Source organism: Arvicanthis niloticus, chromosome X (genome assembly GCF_011762505.2).
Source record: "Arvicanthis niloticus isolate mArvNil1 chromosome X, mArvNil1.pat.X, whole genome shotgun sequence".
Taxonomy (NCBI): domain Eukaryota; kingdom Metazoa; phylum Chordata; class Mammalia; order Rodentia; family Muridae; genus Arvicanthis; species Arvicanthis niloticus.
This window is the reverse complement of record NC_047679.1, coordinates 55,050,463-55,071,037: the sequence shown is the minus strand read 5'-3', so window position 1 is coordinate 55,071,037 and position 20,575 is coordinate 55,050,463. Positions and strand designations below refer to the sequence as shown.

Genomic DNA, 20,575 nt, shown 5'->3' with positions numbered 1-20,575 from the left:
GCACTCAGGATCTAGAGAGATTACTTATCGGTTAAGAGCACTGAATGCTCTTCCAAAGTCTCTGAAGCCCTGAGTTCAATTCCCAGCAGCCACATGGTGGCTTACAACCATCTGTAATGGGATCCAATGCCCTCTTCCGGTGTGTCTGAAGACAGTGACAATGTACTCACAGATATAAAATAAATAAATTAAAAAAGAAAAAGAAATAAATCCCAGCACTCAGGAGGCAGAGGCAAGTGGATCTCATGAATTCAAGGCCAGCCTGGTCACAGAGAAGCCCTGTCTTTAAAAAAAAAAAACCCAAAATAAAAAAACAGGGACAAGAGGGAGAGATTCTGTTGTAAATCTCCTGCCTTCTACATGGAGAAGCTGGTTATTACTTTCAGGAGGCCCCCAATGCTTTCTACACAAAATGCAACTCCCAGGCCTCCAGGGAATGATTTGTTTTGAAGTTGTGAATCAGACTTAGGTGCTCTCACATGATCATCCAACCACAGAATCATACTCTCAGCCCAGCCCCACCCCACCCCCAACAGGGAAGGCATTTCTTTATTCATTTATTTAAAGACAAGGTCTCATTTAGCCCATGATGGACTCAAAAATTTATATATACCTAAGGATGACCTTGAACTTCTGATCCCCTACTGCCACTTCCCAAAATGACTTAAACATATTTTTATCTCTTCTTTCTTTCTTTTCTTTTTTCTTCTTTCTCCCTCCCTCCCTTCCTTCCTTCCTTTCTTATTATCTATTTGTGTACTCTCTATGAGTGAAAAGAGAGTTCCTTGTGAATGTGATCCAGGACAGTTTTGGGGAGTGAGTTCTCTCCTTCTACCATGGGAGTTCCAGCCTGAGGGCTTGTTGGCAAGTACATCATATACCTTAGCCTAGAAATTTTTCTGGCTTTTTTTGTGTAACTGTTAATAAAGGATTATTAAGCCATACATAGGGGTACACACCTGTGATCACGAGACTCTGGCAGTGGAAACAGGTAGATCACCTATTTGAGGCAAGCCTGACTTAAATTATGAGACAAACATCAAGACTAAGAATGGCCTCCATCCTCAGCAGTACATAAACTAGGGCATGGTAGCACACACATATTCTTGTAATCTCAGCACTTGGGAGGTGGAGGTAGGAAAATCTTGAGTTCAAGGCCAATCTGGGTTATAAGAGAAATTGTCTCTCACATACAAAAAAAGTTAAAATATAGCTAACAATTTACTTCTTAAATGTTTTTTAAACAGTGACTTCTTTTTTTACGATTTATTTATTTATTTTATTTATGTGAATACACTGTAGCTGTCTTCAGACACACAAGAAGAGGGCATCAGATCCCATTACAGGTGGTTGTGAGCCACCATGTGGTAGCTGGGAATTGAACTTAGGATCTCTGGAAGAGCAATCAGTGCTCTTAACCACTGAGCCATCTCTCCAAACCTTTAAATGTTTTGTTTTTAAACAAAGAGTTTGAAAGGTTTTTAAAAAAAAAAAAAATATATATATATATATATATATATATATATATATATATTCTAGCTGTCTTCAGACACACCAGAAGAGGGCATCAGATCGCATTACAGATGGTTGTGAGCCACCATATGGTTGCTGAGAATTGAACTCAGGACCTCTGGAAGAGTAGATGGTGCTCTTAACCACTGAGCCATCTCTCCAGGCCCCCTTTAAATGTTTTTAAATCGAAATAGAATTACATCACTTTCCCCCTCCCTTTCTTCCCTCCGCCCCCCCCAGGTACTCTCCCTCCAACCCCTTCTACACACACCCTCAAGTTGATAGTCTTTATTTTTGTTATGCACATACACACACACACACACCTTATGTATGTATGTACAAATATATAAATACAACCTACTTAGTTTGTTTTTGTTGTTTGTGTTTATATTGTTTTAGGGCTGATCACTCGGCATTGGACAACTAATGATGTGAAATTGTCCCCTTCCATGTTAACTTGTCCATTGATCTTGTCACTGTTCCAGTCTTGTTTCTGCAGCCATTTCTAGGAGACACTGTTTCACAGCAGACCCCTGGGATTCAGCCTCTTACAATCTTCTGCCTCTTTTTCTTCCTTGATGGTCCCTGAGCCACAGACACAGAACTGTGATATAGATATATATATCTGTTAGGGATGGACTTCCCATGATCAGTTGATTTCTGCATTGTTTTCAGTTGTAGTTTTCTGTGATTTTCTTTGCTGTAAAGAGAGAGATTCTTTCATGAGGGATGGTAGCTACACTTACCAATGGGTATAAAGATAAGATTTAGAATGTAGTAAGGAATTATGCTGGCCCACCAAAGCAGCAGTAGTAGATTCTTTTCTAAGACTCATGACCTCACTGGCTCCAGAAACTTGACTAGGTTTCAAGTTCTAGGCATGATTTTCTTCCTATCAAATGGGCTTTAAGTCCAATTAGACAGCTGTAGGTTACCTCAAATGTGTGAGTGCCACTTACTGCACTTTTCCACATACCTTACCCTGCTGGTAATTGTCATAGTTCATAGGTGTTACACCTAAGTGGGACTCTTTAATTGCTTCCCTCCATTGGCAGCTTGTATATTTTTCTGTCACCATGGAAACTAGAAAGCAGGAAAGAGGCTTTCATATCAGATCCAGCTCTAATCACCTGAATCCTGTGTCCTAAGCATCTTCAGCAATAGCGGCCACCCTCAACCTGAGAGGCAACCAAGGGCTAAATGGATACCCTAGTTTTGAGAGTCACCTGGACTATGCTGACCAACCATTCAAAGGAAGGCTTCTCATTCCTAGTTACAGAGTTTTTGTTATCTTTGTCAGGTACATATCTGCCAGAGGATTGATATCAAGACTTGTACAAATAACTAAAAAAAAAAAAAAAAATCAAGGAAACAAATGATTCAATTAGAAAATGGGGTAGAGGGAGGCTAGAAAGATAGCTCAGTGGTTAAAAGCATTGGCTACTCTTCCAGAGAACCTAGATTTCAACTTCCAGCACCCACATGGCAGTTCACAACTGTCTATAGCTCCAATTCCAGTATATCTGGCACTTTCAGACATACATGTAGACATAACACCAATGCATATAAAATAAAAATAAATAAATTTTTAAAAATAGAGGGCTATAAACAAAAGAAGTACCTCAAAAATACTCATAATCGTTGGCAATTAGAGAAATGCAAATTAAAACAACTTTGAGATTTTATCAGTCAGAATGGCTAAGGTCAACAAAATGTTGGTAAGGTTGTGGAGAAAGAGAAAGTCTCACTCACTCTTGGTGGAATTGCAAATTGGAGAAGCTACTCTGGAAATTGGCATGGAGAATTCTCAAATAACTAAAAATAAATCTACTATGTGACCCTGCCATACCACTCACTGGCATCTGCCCAAAGGCCTTGGCACTCTACTCCCCAAATACTTGCTCAGCCAAGTTCACAGCTGCTCTATTCACAATAGCTGGGAAATGGAAACAACCTAAATGTCCTTCAAGTGACAGTTGATAATGAAAATGTGTTATACATGCACTATGGATATAATTCATATATTTAAAAAATGGAACTTTCTGGTAAATGGGTAGACATAGAAAGATCATATTGAGTGAGTTAACTCAGACCCAGAAAGACAAATATCACATGTTCTCTCTCATTGTGGTTCCAAATTCCAAACCCTCAGATGTGAGTATACAAAATGGAGTAATGACAGAAACCAAGAGAGTATAAAGGGAACATAGGGTGTGTGTTGGGCTTAAGAAGTGAATAACAGGACACAGCAGACATGAAATATGAAACAGAAACAGAAGCCAATACAGAGAGGAAGGAGGGATGATGGATAAATAACAGCAAAGCTAGTGATAAAGCCTCAAGAAAACAATTCTATATTTACCTAAAACTATAAACAATACATATAAATATATTCATATATACATGTATATGCAAGAAAGGAGAGAGAGAGAGAGAGAAAGAGAAAGAGAGACAGTGACAGAAGACAGAGAATCTTTTCTTTGTTTTTTCAAGATGGTTTCTGTCTGTCTGTCCTGGAACTCACTCTGTAGACCAGGCCAATCTCAAACTTAGAGATCCCTCATATCTGCCTCCTGAGTCCTGAGACTAAAGGTATTTGCCACCACTATCCTAGAGGAAGTTAAGCCACTTGGAGTGACAATGTGTTAGGGTCTGTGAATCACTGAAAAATGATACTCTAGATTCAAATAGTAAGCAAAAGCAAAGAGCATTTATTCCTGCATACAGGGGCCCAATTCCATCAGCATAGAAAAACTCCAACTGAATTCGTAGATTTAGATTTAAAGCCAAAAGGAGGAACATTAGGGAGGGGTAGGTGATCTATATCTTGATTGGTGGGTTCTAGCTCTATGATTCACACTTTCTTGCTTCAGGCCAAGGAGGCGTAGCTCTTGACCTCTTAGTTTGGCTAATTGTCCCTTTACAAGCTGGGGAGGGGTCCCTTTTACATAAATCTGCAGTTGTTTCAGTAACTGGCTTGCCCAGTTCTAGGGAGTAGAAACTCAGGCCTGGTCTCCAGAAGTTTGCTGCCTATCACAGAGTCATCCTGGCTCAAGACAACTCACTCCTCTCAAATGCTCCTCACAAGAATTTAATTTTTTAAAATATTATTTATTTATTTTTATTTATAGGAGTACATTATAGCTATCTTCAGACACACCAGAAGAGGGCATCAGATCCCATTACAGATGGTTGTGAGCCACCATGTGGTTACTGGGAATTGAACTCAGGACCTCTGGAAGAGCAGTCAGTGCTCTTAACCACTGAGCCATCTCTCCAGCCCAAGAATTTAATTTTTTAAGAAAAAATAATGGGCTGGAGAGATGACTCAGTCATTAAAGAGCACTGTATGCTCTTCTAGAGGATCTGGGTTCAATTCCCAGCATCCACATGACAGCTCACGACGTCTATAACTCCAGTTGTAGGGGAATCTGGCACCCCCAGCCCCTCCTCAGACATGCAGACAGGCAAAACACCAAAATAAATTTAAAAACGAATTAAAAAGATGTATTTCATTATTCTTAATTATGTGTATGGGGCACATGAGTACTGGTCTCCATGGAACTGGAGTTACAGATTAGTCACCTGATATAGGTGCTAGGAATTGAACTGAGGTCCTCTGCAAGAGCAATCAATATATGTTCTTAACCACTAAACCATCTCTCCAGCTTTAAGAATTTATTTTTATAAATCTAGAGCCAAACCTCTAGGTGGTGGCTGCACAGAGCTTTCATCCCAGCACTTGGGAGGCAGAGGCAGGTGGATCTCTGTGAGTTGGAGGCCAGCCTGGTCTACAAAGTAAGTTCCAGGACAGCCAGGACTGTTACACAGAGAAACCCTATTTCAAAAAACCAGCCTATCAGGACAGAAGAGATGGCTCAGCAGTTAAAAGCATTAGCTGCTATTCCAGAGGACCAGAGCTAAATTCCCAGTACACATATGGTAGCTCACAGCTATCTGTAACTAAAGTTGCAGTGGATCTGACTCTCTCACACAGAAATGCAGGAAAAACACCAATGTAGATAAAAATTTAAAAATTAAAAAAAAAAACCACAAATGATTTTATAAAAACATTAGAAATGGAGAAGAAATTAAAGCCAAATGTAAAACCAACCACAAATCTTACCTGGGGAAAGGAAAAGATTATACACATTGAATAATTATTATGTACAGAAAAATATGTTTGAATGATTATTTTTAGTTAGGGTTTCTATTGCCAGGATAAACACAGATACCATAAAGCAAGTTGGGAAGGAAAGGGTTTATTCAGCTTACACTTCCACACTGCTGTTCATCACCAAAGGAAGTCAGGACTGGAACTCACATAGGGCAGGAATCTGGAGGCAGGAGCTGATTCAGAGGCCATGGAGCAGTACAGCTTGCTCATTGTGGCTTGCTCAGTCTGCTTTATTATAGAATCGTGAACCACCAGCCCAGGGATGACACCACTGACATCAGTCACTACTAACTAAGAAAACGTTCAGGCTTGCCTACAGACTGGTCTTGTGGAGGCATTTACTCAGTCGAGGCTTCTTCTTTGATAACTCTAGCTTGTGTCAAGTTGACATAAAACTAGCCAGGACAATTTTTTTTAGAACAATATAAAAGTAGTAATTTGTTGGCTTGGAAGAACATCTAAAACTAGAGAGAAAAAGGAACAAAGACAATTTGATTAGTCAAGCAAAAGTCAGGGGAAAATTTTTTTAAAACTCAGAGCATCATACACGGAAGATATGAGACAGGATGGTAATGAAAAAGCCTAAACTGAGCCTACAAGATGGTCCCATGTGGGGCAGTGGGCTGTGAGAGGTAGCTGGGTACCTGGTCGAGTTGGCTTCGAGCCCCAGAGACCCTTGGGGACCGTAGGAGTTTGGCCTTCTCCTGGGACCCCTGGTTGCTTTCATATAGTCACAGCCCTCTACAGCCCCTCCCCAAAAGAGGTTTGTGGCCATTGGTTATGTAGCAGAGGTAGAGGGTGTGACACAGGCTGCAGAGCCTCAAGAGATCTCCATATTCATGAGTTACCTAAAGGCCAGAGTGCATAGCCAATTAAGCATTCCTTCCCAGACCCTCCCCCTTGCAAAAGGTATTTAACCTCAGGCCTGCCCTGAGAACACAGGGTGCAGCTTCATCCACTTTCTGCCATGACAATAAATATCTTAAGACCATGGACTACCTCTCTTCTTTGGGGCCCACTGTGGGGAACCATGGAGAAGGTCTTCAACTACTAAGCCACCTTCTAATCTACGCTTCCAGCCACGGAGGCCACCTACTCAACCGAGCTAGCCAAGCCAGCAGTGACCCAGCCAAGCAATCAAGTTGCCGTGACCAAGAGTCTCATTCCCTATGTGGTGCTGCCGGAGCTTCTCCTTCAGCTGCGGGTCAATTCAGCCTGTAAGCCTGTCTAGGTTCTTCGGAGGCCTCTCAGCAGCACCTGAGAGCCCAAGGGTCTGAGACCAGTTGGTTCCTGGCCACTGCCCTGGCCGGGAGACCTCCAACCTAAGAGCTCTGGCCTCCGCCAAGTCTCAGACAGTGTTCCTTCACTCCCAGAGCAAAGCCCTGAGGCTTCTGGAGCGCATGAAGTGAACTCAGTCCCGTGTCTCTACCTCCCTGAGCCACAGCCACAGCTCCTGGGGCTGCAGACTCACAATTCAACCTAACAGGACCCCACACCCAAGCGCATCACAGCTCAACAGTCCAGCAGTAGAAGCGCTTGCTGCACAAGCCTAACACCTGAATTCAGCCCTCTAGCCCCATGTGGTAGGGAACTGACTCCTGCATGCTGTCCTCTCCACGAGCACTCCGTGGCATGAGCTCGAACACCCACCAACACACAAACACAAATTGTAAATCTAATTAATTTTTAAAATTAAAAATGGCCTTTAACCCCAGCACTTGGGAGGCAGAGGCAGGCGGATTTCTGAGTTTGAGGCCAGCCTGGTCTACAGAGTGAGTTCCAGGACACCAGGGCTACACAGAGAAACCTTGTCTCGAAAAAACCAAAAAAAATAAATAAATAAATAAAATAAATAAATAAATAAATAAATAAATAAATAAAAATGGCAGTAACAACACACAAGAAGGGATAGAGACTGCAAAAGTAGTTTATAATAGTCACAAACTGATGGCTGTGAGATTACAGTGAAATCTATCAAATCAGCTGTCTTAAATGTATTCGGTGAGCAGAAAGAAGCAATGGACATCAGCCAGGTGTGGCAGTGCACTCCATAATCCTAGTACTTGCAAGAGGTCAGGAGGGAGACCAGTTACACAGAGGTGGTGGAGAGAAAGAAAAGGTATAAGTGGCCATGGTTATGCAAGTCCAAGTCCGTAAGCCCAGCCTCAGGAGGTACAAACAGAAGGGTAAGGCAAGGTAACCTGGTTTGAGGTGATAGCTTAGGTCCCACCTGATACACTTCTGCAGAATCTCCTTGAGATTTCAGTTGAGAAGCTACAATGTGTCCAGGCCAGCTGGACAATCAAGTGGGACCCTTAGACCCTGTGGAAAGGACTGAGATGCACGAGAAAATAAGGAGGCACAGCAGGTCAAGAAGTCTGATCAAGCTGGCAACATTGTTATTGTTCACACAGGTTATATACTCTAAAAACAGGATATGGGGAGGGGTAGGAAAGGAAAGGGGCCTTTGCAGGTGGAGGAAGCTAGCTGCAGCTGTGGGGTCTAACTAAGTTGTTCTTACAAAGCCTTTCTGTTACCAGGGGTTCTAAAAACATCTATCTAGCAGGATGTTGTCTAAATCTAGAGATCAGGAGGAACGGTTACTAAGGTGGGTTGCTATGAGGCCTTGTTTGAAGTTCTGAGAACTGACAAGTGAATTATGGAAGGTAAGCAGACAGAAGAATAGTAGATAGGAAAGCCAAGGGTGAGTGTTTGCCAAGAGTAAGGCCTTGCCATGGCTTCCCACAGCAATGTATGACACTGAAAATCCATTTTAATATGCCACTGGATCAGCCTAGGAATAGTTGTATTTAGAATAATCTAGAAAGGTAAGTAAGGGATGGGAGAGAAGAAAAAAATTAGTCTCCTATAATGTTTTTGTGAAAGGTGTGCTAAGAATCAGAACCCAGAGCTTTGTGCATGCTAGGGTACTCTCCTAGCCCATTTTCTTTTTTTCTCTTTCTAGGCAAGGTGTCCCTTGGCCCAGATTGGCCTCAAACCCCTTATGTGGCCAAAGATGACCTTGAATGTTGTTCCTTTCTCCTGCTTCCAGTGCTGTGATTATAGGTGTACACCACCACACTCAGTGTCCCAGGCAGTAGGGACAGAACCCAGAGCTTTGCACATGCTAGGCAAGCACTCTACCAACAAAGTCCATTTTTTTATTTTCTGAAACAGTATCTCACTATGTAGCCCTGGATGGCTTTGAACTCACAGACATCTTTCTGCCTCTGCATCCCAAGAGTGCTGGGATTGAAGGTATGTACCACTATGCCTAGCAACCCTTGTTTTCTTCTTTTTCTTTTGTGGAGGCCAGAAGAAGATACTGGATCCCCTGGACCTGGAATTACAGATGGTTATGAGCTACCATGTGGATAAGGTGCTGGGAACTAAATCTGAGTCCTTTGTAAGAGGTGGTTCTTAACCCCTGAGCCATCTCTCAAGCCCTATCTCTTGGTTTGTTGCTGTTTTTTGCTTTGTTTGTATTTGTTGGTTAGTTGGTTGAGTTTTGAGACAGAGTCTTACCATGTAGCCCAACCAGGTTGTCCTTAAACTCATAGAGATCCAGCACCTGCCTGCCTCTGCCTCCTGAGTGCTGGGCTAAAAGTATGCACCACTGGGCTGGAGAGATGGCTCGGTGGTTAAAAGCACTGACTTCTTCCAGAGGTCCTGAGTTCAATTCCCAACAACCACATGGCGGCTCACAACCATCTGTAATGGGGTCTGATGCCCTCTTCTAGTGTGTCTGAAGATAGTGAAAATGAACTCATATACATAAAATAAACAAGTAAATTAAAAAAAAGTATGCACTATCACAAAAGTATGCACTATACATAACCTTTGGTTTTTGTTGTTTTGTGTGTTTTTTAAATTTATGTGTGTTCGTGTCTTGCCTATTTGTATGTCTGTACACCATGTGTGCCTGGTGACCATGGAAGTAAAAAGAGAGCATCAGTCTGGACATAGTAGCGCACGCCTTTAATCCCAGCACTCGGGAGGCAGAAACAGTTGGATCTCTGTGAGTCCAGGCCAGCCTGGTCTACACAGTGAGCTTCAGGACAACCAGGACTGCATAATGAGACCCTATCTAAAGAAGAAAAAGAGGAGAAGGAAGAGGAAGGAGTGGGCAGAAGGAAGCAGCATGGGCTCTTAATGGAACTGGAGTTATATATGGATGGCTGTAACTTATCATGTGGGTGCTGGGAATTGAACCTGGTTGCTCTACAAGAATAATAAGTGCTTTTAAACAGTAAGCCATCTTTCCAGCACCCCTTGTTTTCTTTTCTTTTCTTTCTTTCTTTCTTTCTTTCTTTCTCTCTTTCTTTTAAAGCGTAGCATGTGCTTTTTTCTTTAAGATTTGTTCAGGGGTTAGGAATTTAGCTCAGTGGTAGAGCACTTGCTTAGCAAGCACAAGGCCCTGGATTTAGTCCTCAGCTCTGAAAAAAAGAGATTTGTTTATTTTATGTATATGAATATACTGTCACTGTCTTCAGACACATCAGGATCCCATTACTGATGGTTGTGAGCCACGATGTGGTTGCTGGGAATTGAACTCAAGACCTCTGGAAGAGCAGTCAGTGCTCTTAACCACTGAGCCATTTCTCCAGTCCCACCCCTTGTTTTCTGTCTGTCTGTCTGTCTGTCTGTCTTTTTTTGGAGGAGGGGTTGAGACAGGGTTTCTCTGTGTAGCCCTGGCTGTCCTGGAACTCACTCTGTAGACCAGGCTGGCCTTGAACTCAGAAATCTGCCCGTCTCTGCCTCTCAAGTGCTGGGATTAAAGGCATGGGCCATCACTGCTGGCGCTTACTTTCTTAAGACATAGTCTCATCTCACTATGTAGTTCATATTGGCCCCAAACTTGCTATGTTGCCCTGACTGGCTAAACTCACCTTTATTCTGGTGAATTACTGCAACATATTTTCAAAAGAGGTTTTTGTGAATTGTACTTAGTACCTTTAAAGATTTTCCAGCAGAACATGGTGGCAGAGACACTGTCTCAAAAAAAATCTAAATAAAGGTATTTTTTTTCAGGCCTGTTTAATTTCTACCTCATTGTTATTCTGTTCTAAGCTCTGCATTTCAGCAAGCTGACCGCCAGAGGGAGTAGGCACTCAGCCACGCCGAACAGCTGGCTTCAGGCTGAATTTGGCAGAGGCAAACAGTGGCTGAAGACTGGCAGGCAAGAGGAAGGAAAAGCAGGGTGTTCCTCCCTCCCTTTGGCCCTTTCTTCTTCCCGCCCCATCTCCAGCTGCAGACAAAATTGCTCTGTGGTGCCAGCTCTTTCATTAATCTTAGCTTGATTCGAAGTCCCCTGTCGGGCTTCTCAATGCCGGTCACTAAGTCACTACTAAATTTTCCCTGTGGTTCCAGTTTTCTAGGTTGAAATCTGAGTGCTGATCCTAGTATCATGCCAGAAATTTACTAGTCATTATTTCTTTTGAAGTAGATTGTATTGCCTATATTTTAAGAAGTTACTGGGGGAAGGGGTGTGTGTCAAAGGACAGCTCACAGGTGTCACTTCACTTTTTTGACCATGTGAGTCTCTTAGGTCATCAGGCTTGGCAGTAAGTGAATTTTCCCTGCTAAGCCAGCTCACCAAACCATTGCCCATATTTTATCAAACAAAATGCTGAGATTTAAATTAGTAGACAGGTGCTGTGGCATATGCCAGTAATTCTAACTACACAGAAGGGTGAAGCAGAGGGCTGAAGGATCAAAGTCGGTTTAGACAGGATAGATAGAGACCCTATACCCAAAAGCCAGGGTTAAATTACTCACCCAAGATAACGAACAAGAACTTATTTTTACCAAACCTAAAATGAATCAGACACAATGGCACATGGCTGTAAATTCACATAATGGTTCAAATCATCTATAACTCCAATTCCAGAGGCTCCAATACCCTCTTCTGACCTCTGAGGGCATCAAGGATACCAGTGGTGTGCATACATAAAGTAGGCAAAACACTACACATAAAAAATAAAATTAATAAATCTAACTTAAAAATTAAAAGTAAATAAACCTCTTTTTTTTTTTTTTTTTTTTTTTTTTTGGCTTTTCGAGACAGGGTTTCTCTGTATAGCCCTGGCTATCCTGGAACTCACTCTGTAGACCAGGCTGGCCTCGAACTCAGAAATCAGCCTGCTTCTGCCTCCCAAGTGCTGGGATTAAAGAAAGGTGTGTGTATAGTCACATCTGTACCATCAGCAATGGGAAGTGAAGACAGGAGAATCACTGAGGCTTGTTGCCAACCAGTCTAACTCCAGCTTCAGTGACAAAGCTTGTTTCAAGAGAGTAAGTGAAGAGTGGTAGAACAGGACAACCAATGGCATCTGTACAAACATGGGTACATAAATACCCACACAAATGACAACGACGATGACAACAATGATGAAGAATAGGGCTGGTGCTTCACTGTCAAGCTTGACTAACCCTCTGAGCCCCATGGCCCATATGAGAATTGACTCCTATAGGTTGTCTTGTGACTTTCCTTCACATACATTGTGACAGACATGCACCTACCAACCCATTCACACACACACACACACACACACACACACACACACACACACAAAGTGATGGGGTCCAGGAGTTGCCCCACAACCCATACAAACACCAATCTCAGTCAGACAGAGATGGTTTATTGAACACACACCTAAAGACTGATCAACCAGGGCAACAGCTCAGGCTCAAGAGCTGAAAGCTGCACCCTGGACATTTATTTCTCAGGACCAGCTTATAAATGCTAAAACCACAATGAGCCATATGCAGGTGCTGGAAGTGCTGCTGGTAGCTGGCCTTGACTCAAGCCATTTTAGACATAACAGTTCATACTGACCTTTAATTGCATGGGTCTTACCTGAAGCTTGTGGTTGTGAAATTTCTTAAGAATAATAAACTTTGGGCTGGAGAGATGACTCAGCAGTTAAGGGCACTGACTGTTCTTACAGAGGTCCTGAGTTCAATTCCTAGCAACCATGTGGTAGCTCACAACCATCTGTAATGGGATCTGATGCCCTTTTCTGGTGTTCCTGAAGATAGCTACAGTGTACTCACATAAATAAAATAATAAATAAATATTTTAAAAGATTAACAAACTGCATAACATACAGAACATAATAGAGTATGTGGTCAGCATGACCCTGCTCTGAGTCAAATTTTTTTCTGTGTCAGTGACTGGCAGACATATTACAACAAGATGAAACAGCTAACTGGCATGGAACAAAATGGCTATAGCTATGCTAGGTGGGCAGGCCTCAACACAGACAGGCTGGTAGATTAGATAGATAGATAGATAGATAGATAGATAGATAGATAGATAGATAGATGTAATTAAAACACAAGAACTGGCTGTAGAGTGGCTCAGCAGTAAAGAGCACTGGCTGCTCTGGTTTGATTCCCTGTACCCATATGATTGGTTGTTTACAACCATCTGTAACTCCAGTCTCAGGGGATCTGACATCCTCTTCTGGCTTTAACAGGCATGCACGAACAAGGTACATAGACTGAACACAGGCAAAACACCTGAACACAAAGAAATAAAATAAAATAATTAAAGCTTAGGTTACACTCCCAGAAGTACAATAATAGCAACATAAATTAGCTGCAGGCGAGATCAGTAGCATGTACCTGCCACATACTCAGGAGACTGAGACTGGAGAATTGCAAACTTGAGGCCAAACTGTATAACGTAGTGAGGCGTTGGGGGCTGGTTTTGTGCATTATGTATTCAGCTGCTGATTTCTGTGCCCAGGGATCTAGCTGCTGTCAGGACTTTGGTATTATCATTATTATGAAGCATCCCTAGAATCAGTCTTTTGTAAAACATTGTTCTCTGTCACCTGATTGGCCAGACAAGGAGCTGAACAGCCTATAGCTGGCTAGGCCAGGGAAAGGTGACACTTCTGTGCTTAGAGAAAGGAAGGGGGTCTTAAGTAAGTCCCAAGGAGTCATTATCAAGACCTGAATGCAGGAGATACCAGAGTGGGACTAAGATGGCAGGTTAAGGGACCACGAGGCTGGGAAGTTGGCTAGGTTAGAATAATAGGGTTAGAATAGCTGAATATCTGCCTAGCTATAGTGCCAGCTTATTAATAAATATAAAGGTCTCCTTGCCATTATTCAAAGCAAAGATGGGCATAGAAAAGCTTCTTCCTTTTACAGTGAGGACCTGTATTAAAATCCAAAAGTGACTGTTAATGTCGCCCAGTGGTAGAGTGCTCATGTCGCATGCACAGGGCCTTGGGTTCACTTTCAGTATTGAAAAAGATCAAATGCAAGCCAGGGGAGATAATGTTCACTCAGATAGTCACAAGTTTGTTGCACAATTTCTTGGGCCAGTCTGAGCAAGACTCAATACCTTTTTTATGTTTTAAAACAAAAATTCTCACATTCATTTAGAGAGAGAGCTCGAGCAAGAGCAAGTGAGAGCATTTTGGTTTCCCACATACACCCAGAGTACACATGTTGAAGTCAGAAGACAACATGTGGATTCTAGGCATCAAACTCAGGTAGTAAGACTTGGCAGGAAATGAACCAATATCCACTGAACCATCTCCCTGGCTCTTTTTATATGTGAGCATTGCTTTGTTTTGTTTTAGAGACATGGTCTTACTATGTAGCTCTGGCTGACCTGAAACACAAAGCAATATTCCTGATTCAGCCTCCCAAGTGCTAGGATTATAAGTATACAACCCTATGCCCACCTAGCTCAAATCCAGGCTCTTTTGTCTGTGTATATGTATGTTTGGGTGGTCTATGTTTATATGTTTGTGTATAGGATACACATACATGTGGAAGATCAATATCAGGTATTTTCCCCTATTGCCTTACACCTTTTTTTTTTTTTTTTTGAGACAGGACTTCTCCCTGAACTTGAAGCTCACTGATTGATCTACACAGTCTGGCCAGTGAACCCTAGGGATACAGTAATCTGCAACTCCACCCCACTAATGGGGTTCCAGATACATAGCACTGTAACCAGCTTTATTCAGGTACATTTGACCCACAGAACCATCCCCCTAGATCACACCCAGTTTCTTTTATTTTTTTTTTTCTTTTGAGACAGGTGTTCTTTGTGTAGCACCGGCTTTCCAGGAACTAGCTCTGTAGACCAGGTTGGCCTCAAACCCATAAGAGATCCACCTGCCTCTGTCTCCCAAGTGCTGGGATTAATGGTGTATACCACCAACACCTGGCTGGATCCAGTTTCTTTTTAAAAATATAGGTGTGTCAGTGCATTTCTATGTGCTGGCAGTGAAAATTACAAAACCCAGGGGATCTGATACCCTCTTTTGGCTTCCATGGAAACTTCAGGCACATGGGGCAGATACATAGATGCAGGTATACACACATACACATGTAATATATATTAAAAAGATGTCTCATCTTAGATTAAAAGATAGTGTATAATGCCAAATTCTGCTTGATCATGTGTAAGGGACTGCATGGCATGGTTCCTGCCCCTGGAACAGAACCAGCAGGGCACGGAAAGATACAAAGGCAGATTCCTGAGTTCAAGGTCAGCCTGGGACAGAGCAAATTTAGGTCCTGGCATGGTCAGAATGGTAATTCCAGGGCGGGGGTCCCACCCAGCTATTTTATTGTCTGTGCTTGTGCTTGCTGTCACTTTCTAAGAGTCAAGGGGCTGGGGTCATGGAATGCTGACTCATGGGAAGGTCAAGAGGGAACTGGAATAAATAACTGAATTGATACATAAATAAAAAACTAGGCTTTTAGTGTGTGTAGGATTAGCTAACAGAAAGTGATAGCAGTCCTTTTTAAGAATTTTTTTTCCTATAGCCTAGAGCTAAGGTGTCTGGAGATTTCTGGAAACACAGCTCTTCAAGAATTTTTTTCTAACAGGATTTCTGATTTTGGTCAGAAAAATCCACGGAGAGAGAACACAGCTCTTTTAGAAATATTTCTAATAGGATTTCTGACCTCAACTCCAAAGAATTACTTGGAAAGCAGACCCAGCTCTTTTAGAATGTTTTCTAGCAGCTATCTAGAGAGGGCTGTTTGAACACAGCTCTCATAGAATGTTTTCTGATTTTGATTGGAAAAATACAAGAATTACTTTTAGAATTTTTCTAACACGATTTCTGACTTGGTTGGAAGATCCAAGAATTTTTTATAGTAGGTTTTCTGACTTTGGTCAGACAATCCATGTGCTATCCAGAGAGCTTTTAGAATTTTTACTATCAGAGAGAGATGTCTCAAGCAGAAGGCTAGTTGTCTCAGGCAGACTACAGCGCCTAGGGCTATCTACAGAGAGCTGTCTAGAGAGCCATCTCCCGTGGAACATAGACCCCCAGCTTAGACTCACAATTAGACTTCATATTGCTGTTCATTATTGAAGGATATTAGGACAGGATCCTGGATACAGGAGCTGATACAGAGGCCATGAAGGGGTGTTTCTTATTGGCTTGCTCAGCCTGCTTTCTTTCTTTCTTTCTTTCTTTTTTTTTTTTTTTTTTTTTTTTTTTTTTTTTTTTTTTTTTTTTTTTTTTGAGACAGGATTTTTCTGTGTAGCCCTGTCTGTCCTGGAACTCACTTTATAGACCAGGCTGGCCTCAAACTCACAGAGATCTGCCGGTCTCCCAAGTGCTGGGATTAAAGGTGAGCACCACCACCACCTGGCAAAGCACCATGACCTAGGGATGGCACCACCCACAATAGGCTGGGCCCTCCCCACTTGATCACTAATTGAGAAAACACCTTACAGCTGGATCTCATGGAAACAGTTCCTCAACTGAGGCTCCTTTCTCTCTAGCTTGTATCAAGTTGGCAGAAAACTATCCAGAAACTGTCTCAAAAACATATTGTCATAAAACCCACCCTATTAATAATACAGGGTCCAAAGGAACCTCAAGTAGACAACATTATATTAAAATAATAAACAGCAAAAAATATTCAGAGAACTCACTTCTGGATTTCAAAACTCACTGCAAAGCTTCAGTGATGAGAACTGTGGTCCTGGCGCTGAGGATGCAGCTCAGTGGTCCAGTGGTTTGCATGTGAAAAATCCATGCTGCACTGTGCTACACTCTCAGGCCTCTTAACCATTTTGAAATGTACAGTACACTATTGTTTACTATATTCAACACACAATATAATATATCTGAAAGAAAATTAAACATATTCATTCTAATTGAGGCTTCAGACCTTTGCCTATCATCTCCCTGTTTTCTCTATGCCTCTCAGCATCCACTTATCACCATTCTGCTCTCTGCTTCATCGAATTTAACTATAATTGAGAAAATACGGTCATTGCAGCACTATTCACAACAGCCAAATTGTAGAGCTCACCCTAAGCACACATGTATGGATAAGGGAAAAGGTAATATGTGTGCACAGAATGAAACCCTATTTAGGTTTGAAAAAAGAAACTTTGGGGCCAGTGAGATGGTGTAGGTGGTAAATGTATTTGCTGACAAATCAGACAACCCAAGTTCATTCCCTGGACCCACATGGTTGGAAGTGAGAACCAATTTCGGCAAATTGTCCTGTGACCTCCACATGCATACTATGGCACACGCGCATGACACACACACACACACACACACACACACACACACACAATACATATAATAAAAAATTCTGTCATTTGGAACAACAAAGGTGGAATTAGAGAACATGAATCAACCTTGAACCATGCTAAGTGAATGAAGTCAGTTATGAAGGACAAGTGGGGGAGAATTCCTCTTAGAATAGGCAAAGTCATATAGGAAGCTTCATAGCATTGACTTCAACAGTACACTGCCTGAGAACAACACTGCTTTATCAAAAGAGAAATTTAGGATGTGTGTGGTGGCATGCTTTAATCCTAGCACTCAGAAGGTAGATGTGGGTAGATTTCTGATGGAGAGAAAGGGGGTGACAGAGACAAGAGACAGAAACAGAGGAGGAAAGGGAGGAGAGAGAGATTCAGGAAATATACCAACCCATATGATAGAGGTCATCCTTAGAATTTTTCTAAAGATTATTTTAGTAAGCAATATGCTTAAGCACTAAGAAGAAGAAGAAACAAAACTGGACAGAGGTCATGAATAGCATATATACACACACAGGAATGAAATACACATGACTCTTTTCTGCAGCTCTGGCTGTCCTAGAACTCCCCATGTAGATCAGGCTGGCCTTGAATTCAGAGAACTGCCTGTCTCTATCTCCTGAGTACTGGAATTAAAGGTGTGTGCCACCAAGCCCAGCCAGCATTTTTTTAAAAAGATTTATTTATTTTATGTATGAGTACACTGTAGCTGTCTTCAGACACACCAAAAGAGGGCATCAGATCTTATGCCAGATGGTTGTGAGCCAGCACATTCTCTGCTGGGAATTGAACTCAGGACCTCTGGATGAGCAGTCAGTGCTCTTAACCTCTGAGCCATCTCTCCAGCCCCAGCCTGCATTTTTTAAAAAGTCAGTCTCTCTGCTGACCTAGAGGTCACTATGTAGACCAAATAGACCTCAAACTCATGATCCATCTACCTCTGCCTTGCAACTGCTGGGATCAAAAATATGTGTATCACCATGTCTACCATATAGGATTTTAAATAGGTGAAATGCAGGGAGCAGAGGAAACCAGAGTGTGTGAAGTCCAGAGTGGATACATGTTGATGTGAGCTGGCCAAGTCAAGGACTCTAGCCTGGGTGAGGCTCAGCAGGCTGGCAAAGCCTACCTCTTGCTTGAGTACAAATGTTGATACTGTGTGCAGAAAAGCCTGTGGAAGTTCTCTCCTCCTAGATATTTATGGTCTGAAGGCTGCTCCCCCACAGAAAGTGCTCCTAACCCAAGATTAGCTAAACTGTCTCCTTGGTCAGCTGTATGCAATAGCCTGCTTCCCTGTTCAACAGAGCTATGGTTTGTATATGCTGGGCCCAGGGAGTGGCACTATTAGAAGGTGTGACCCTGTTGGAGTAGGTGTGTCACTGGGAGTGTAGACATTAAGACCCTCATCCTAGCTGCCTGGAAGCCAGTATTCTGCTAGCAGCCTTCAGATGATGATGTAGAACTCTCAGCTCCTCCTGCACCATGCCTGCCTGGATGCTGCCATGTTTCCCACCTTGATGATAATGGACTGAATCTCTGAACCTGTAAGCAAGCCCCAATTAAATGTTGTCCTTATAAGACTTGCCTAGGTCACAGTGTCTGTTCACAGCAGTAAAACCCTAACTAAGACAAAGTGTACATATGAAATACACTGTGCTTCTGAGATGTTGCAGGTTCTCCATTAGAGAGCCTTGTCCACTAGATCCCAGCTTTTCCATGCATCCCTGTGTGTATCCTTCCCTCATTCTCTTACAGCCCCTGTTAGGCCAATCCCCGGAGCCATGAAGGATGGGGCAGTGAACAAACAAACCTAATCTTACTAGTCATCTAAAGATGATAAATTAAATACAAAACATGATTCAATTTTTATTATAAAAATAGTAGTATCAGGAACATCTCAAACACACTCCTCCCTCCAAGGCTCAGGGATCATTGAGGAAGAGAAGCCAGAAAAGACTATAAGCACCAGAAGTGGGGACTGAATACAGGGAAACATATGCACATATGAACTCACAGTGGTTATGACAAAAAGCACAAGACCTTCAGAGGCTCAGAGCAGACAAAGTCCCAGAAATTGGGTGGGGTTTACCACTGTGGGCATGAAGCCCCACTCCCTACTGAGGAGCTATTGGATTTGACAGCGGCTGGAAAAGGGGAAATCTGTTTTTTAAGAGTGTGACCCTGGAACGTCTACCATACTCCAGGGCAGGCCACCAAACAAGAGTATGTAGGCAACAAAAACGGAGAGGTGGGTGAGTTTGGGGTGATCTGGGAGGGGTAGAGAGGAGGTGAATATGATCAAAACACATTGTATGAAATTCTCAAAAAATTAATAAATATTTTAAATAGCAACATCAGAAAATATGGTAATATATTATTTGGCAAGAACATAGAGAAACAGACACCCTTCTATTTTGTTGTTCAGCTGTTGGTATAAGTTTTAGAAAGGCAATTGTCAAAATATTTTAAAAGTACATATCCTTGCCAGGCATGGTGGCACATTCTTTTAGTCTCAGTATTCTGGAGGCCAGCTTGGTCTCCTTGAGCTCCAGGACAACAAAGGCTACACAGAGAAACCCTGTTTCAAAACAAAAGAAATCATACAAAAGTACACATCCTTTTAAGATTAGTAGGTAACAAAAAACCCAATTCCAATAGGCTTCAATGATAAAGAGAATTTCTTGGTTCATTAAATCACAGACTTCAGAACAATAGGTATTGTATCGCTTTGATTCCACAGATAACAATATCAAAGACCCAATATCCTTCCAGCAGCCTTCTAAAGTATGTACTTCATTTTAAAATTGATTCATTCTTTAGTGGCAAAAGAAATGAAGTATTTGAAGGCAGCCACCACACTGTCTGAAAGAAAAGCCTGGCTTCTTGCACCTCACCCAGAAAAAAATCCTTCTATCCACAAATCCTTCAGCAAATCCCCTCAATCATTTTATTGGGTCTCGGTGCATTCCTAAACAATCCCTGTGAACAGGAAAATGGTGTCATGGGCTCAGCCTGAGTTGCATGAACGAATCTATGAGGCTTATGGGTATGATTGGGTTTCACCCATGGTACAGCACTCCAGAAGCTGGTGAAATCAATTCTGCCTTTCCACCTCCAATGTTATGTGAGTACTGAAGAATGAGGAAGATGAACTGGCCAAGGAATGAGAGCAGATACTATGTGATATCCAGCAATTCCTCTAGAAATTTATCCTTCATTATACTGTACATGTGTACAAATAAGTGTTCAAGGGGATTTGCATGGCAGAAAACTGCAAAAAAAATGAAATGTTGGGGACACATTAAATTATGACATAGCCATAAAGAAGAATA

The 20,575-nt window shown here is 42.1% G+C and overlaps 1 protein-coding gene across 2 annotated transcripts in view; it reads right to left on the bottom strand.

The window, feature by feature from the left end:
* Nucleotides 1–1,785: 1,785 nt before the first annotated feature.
* Nucleotides 1,786–20,575, bottom strand: part of Itgb1bp2 (integrin subunit beta 1 binding protein 2) — a 42,693-nt gene continuing 23,903 nt past the window's right edge. For both annotated transcript variants that reach the window (XM_076918918.1, XM_034485403.2), the window contains exon 11: nucleotides 1,786–2,212. In XM_076918918.1, the coding sequence (XP_076775033.1) occupies nucleotides 2,053–2,212 (160 nt within the window). In that variant the 3' untranslated portion in view covers nucleotides 1,786–2,052. The remainder of the gene's footprint in view (nucleotides 2,213–20,575) is intronic.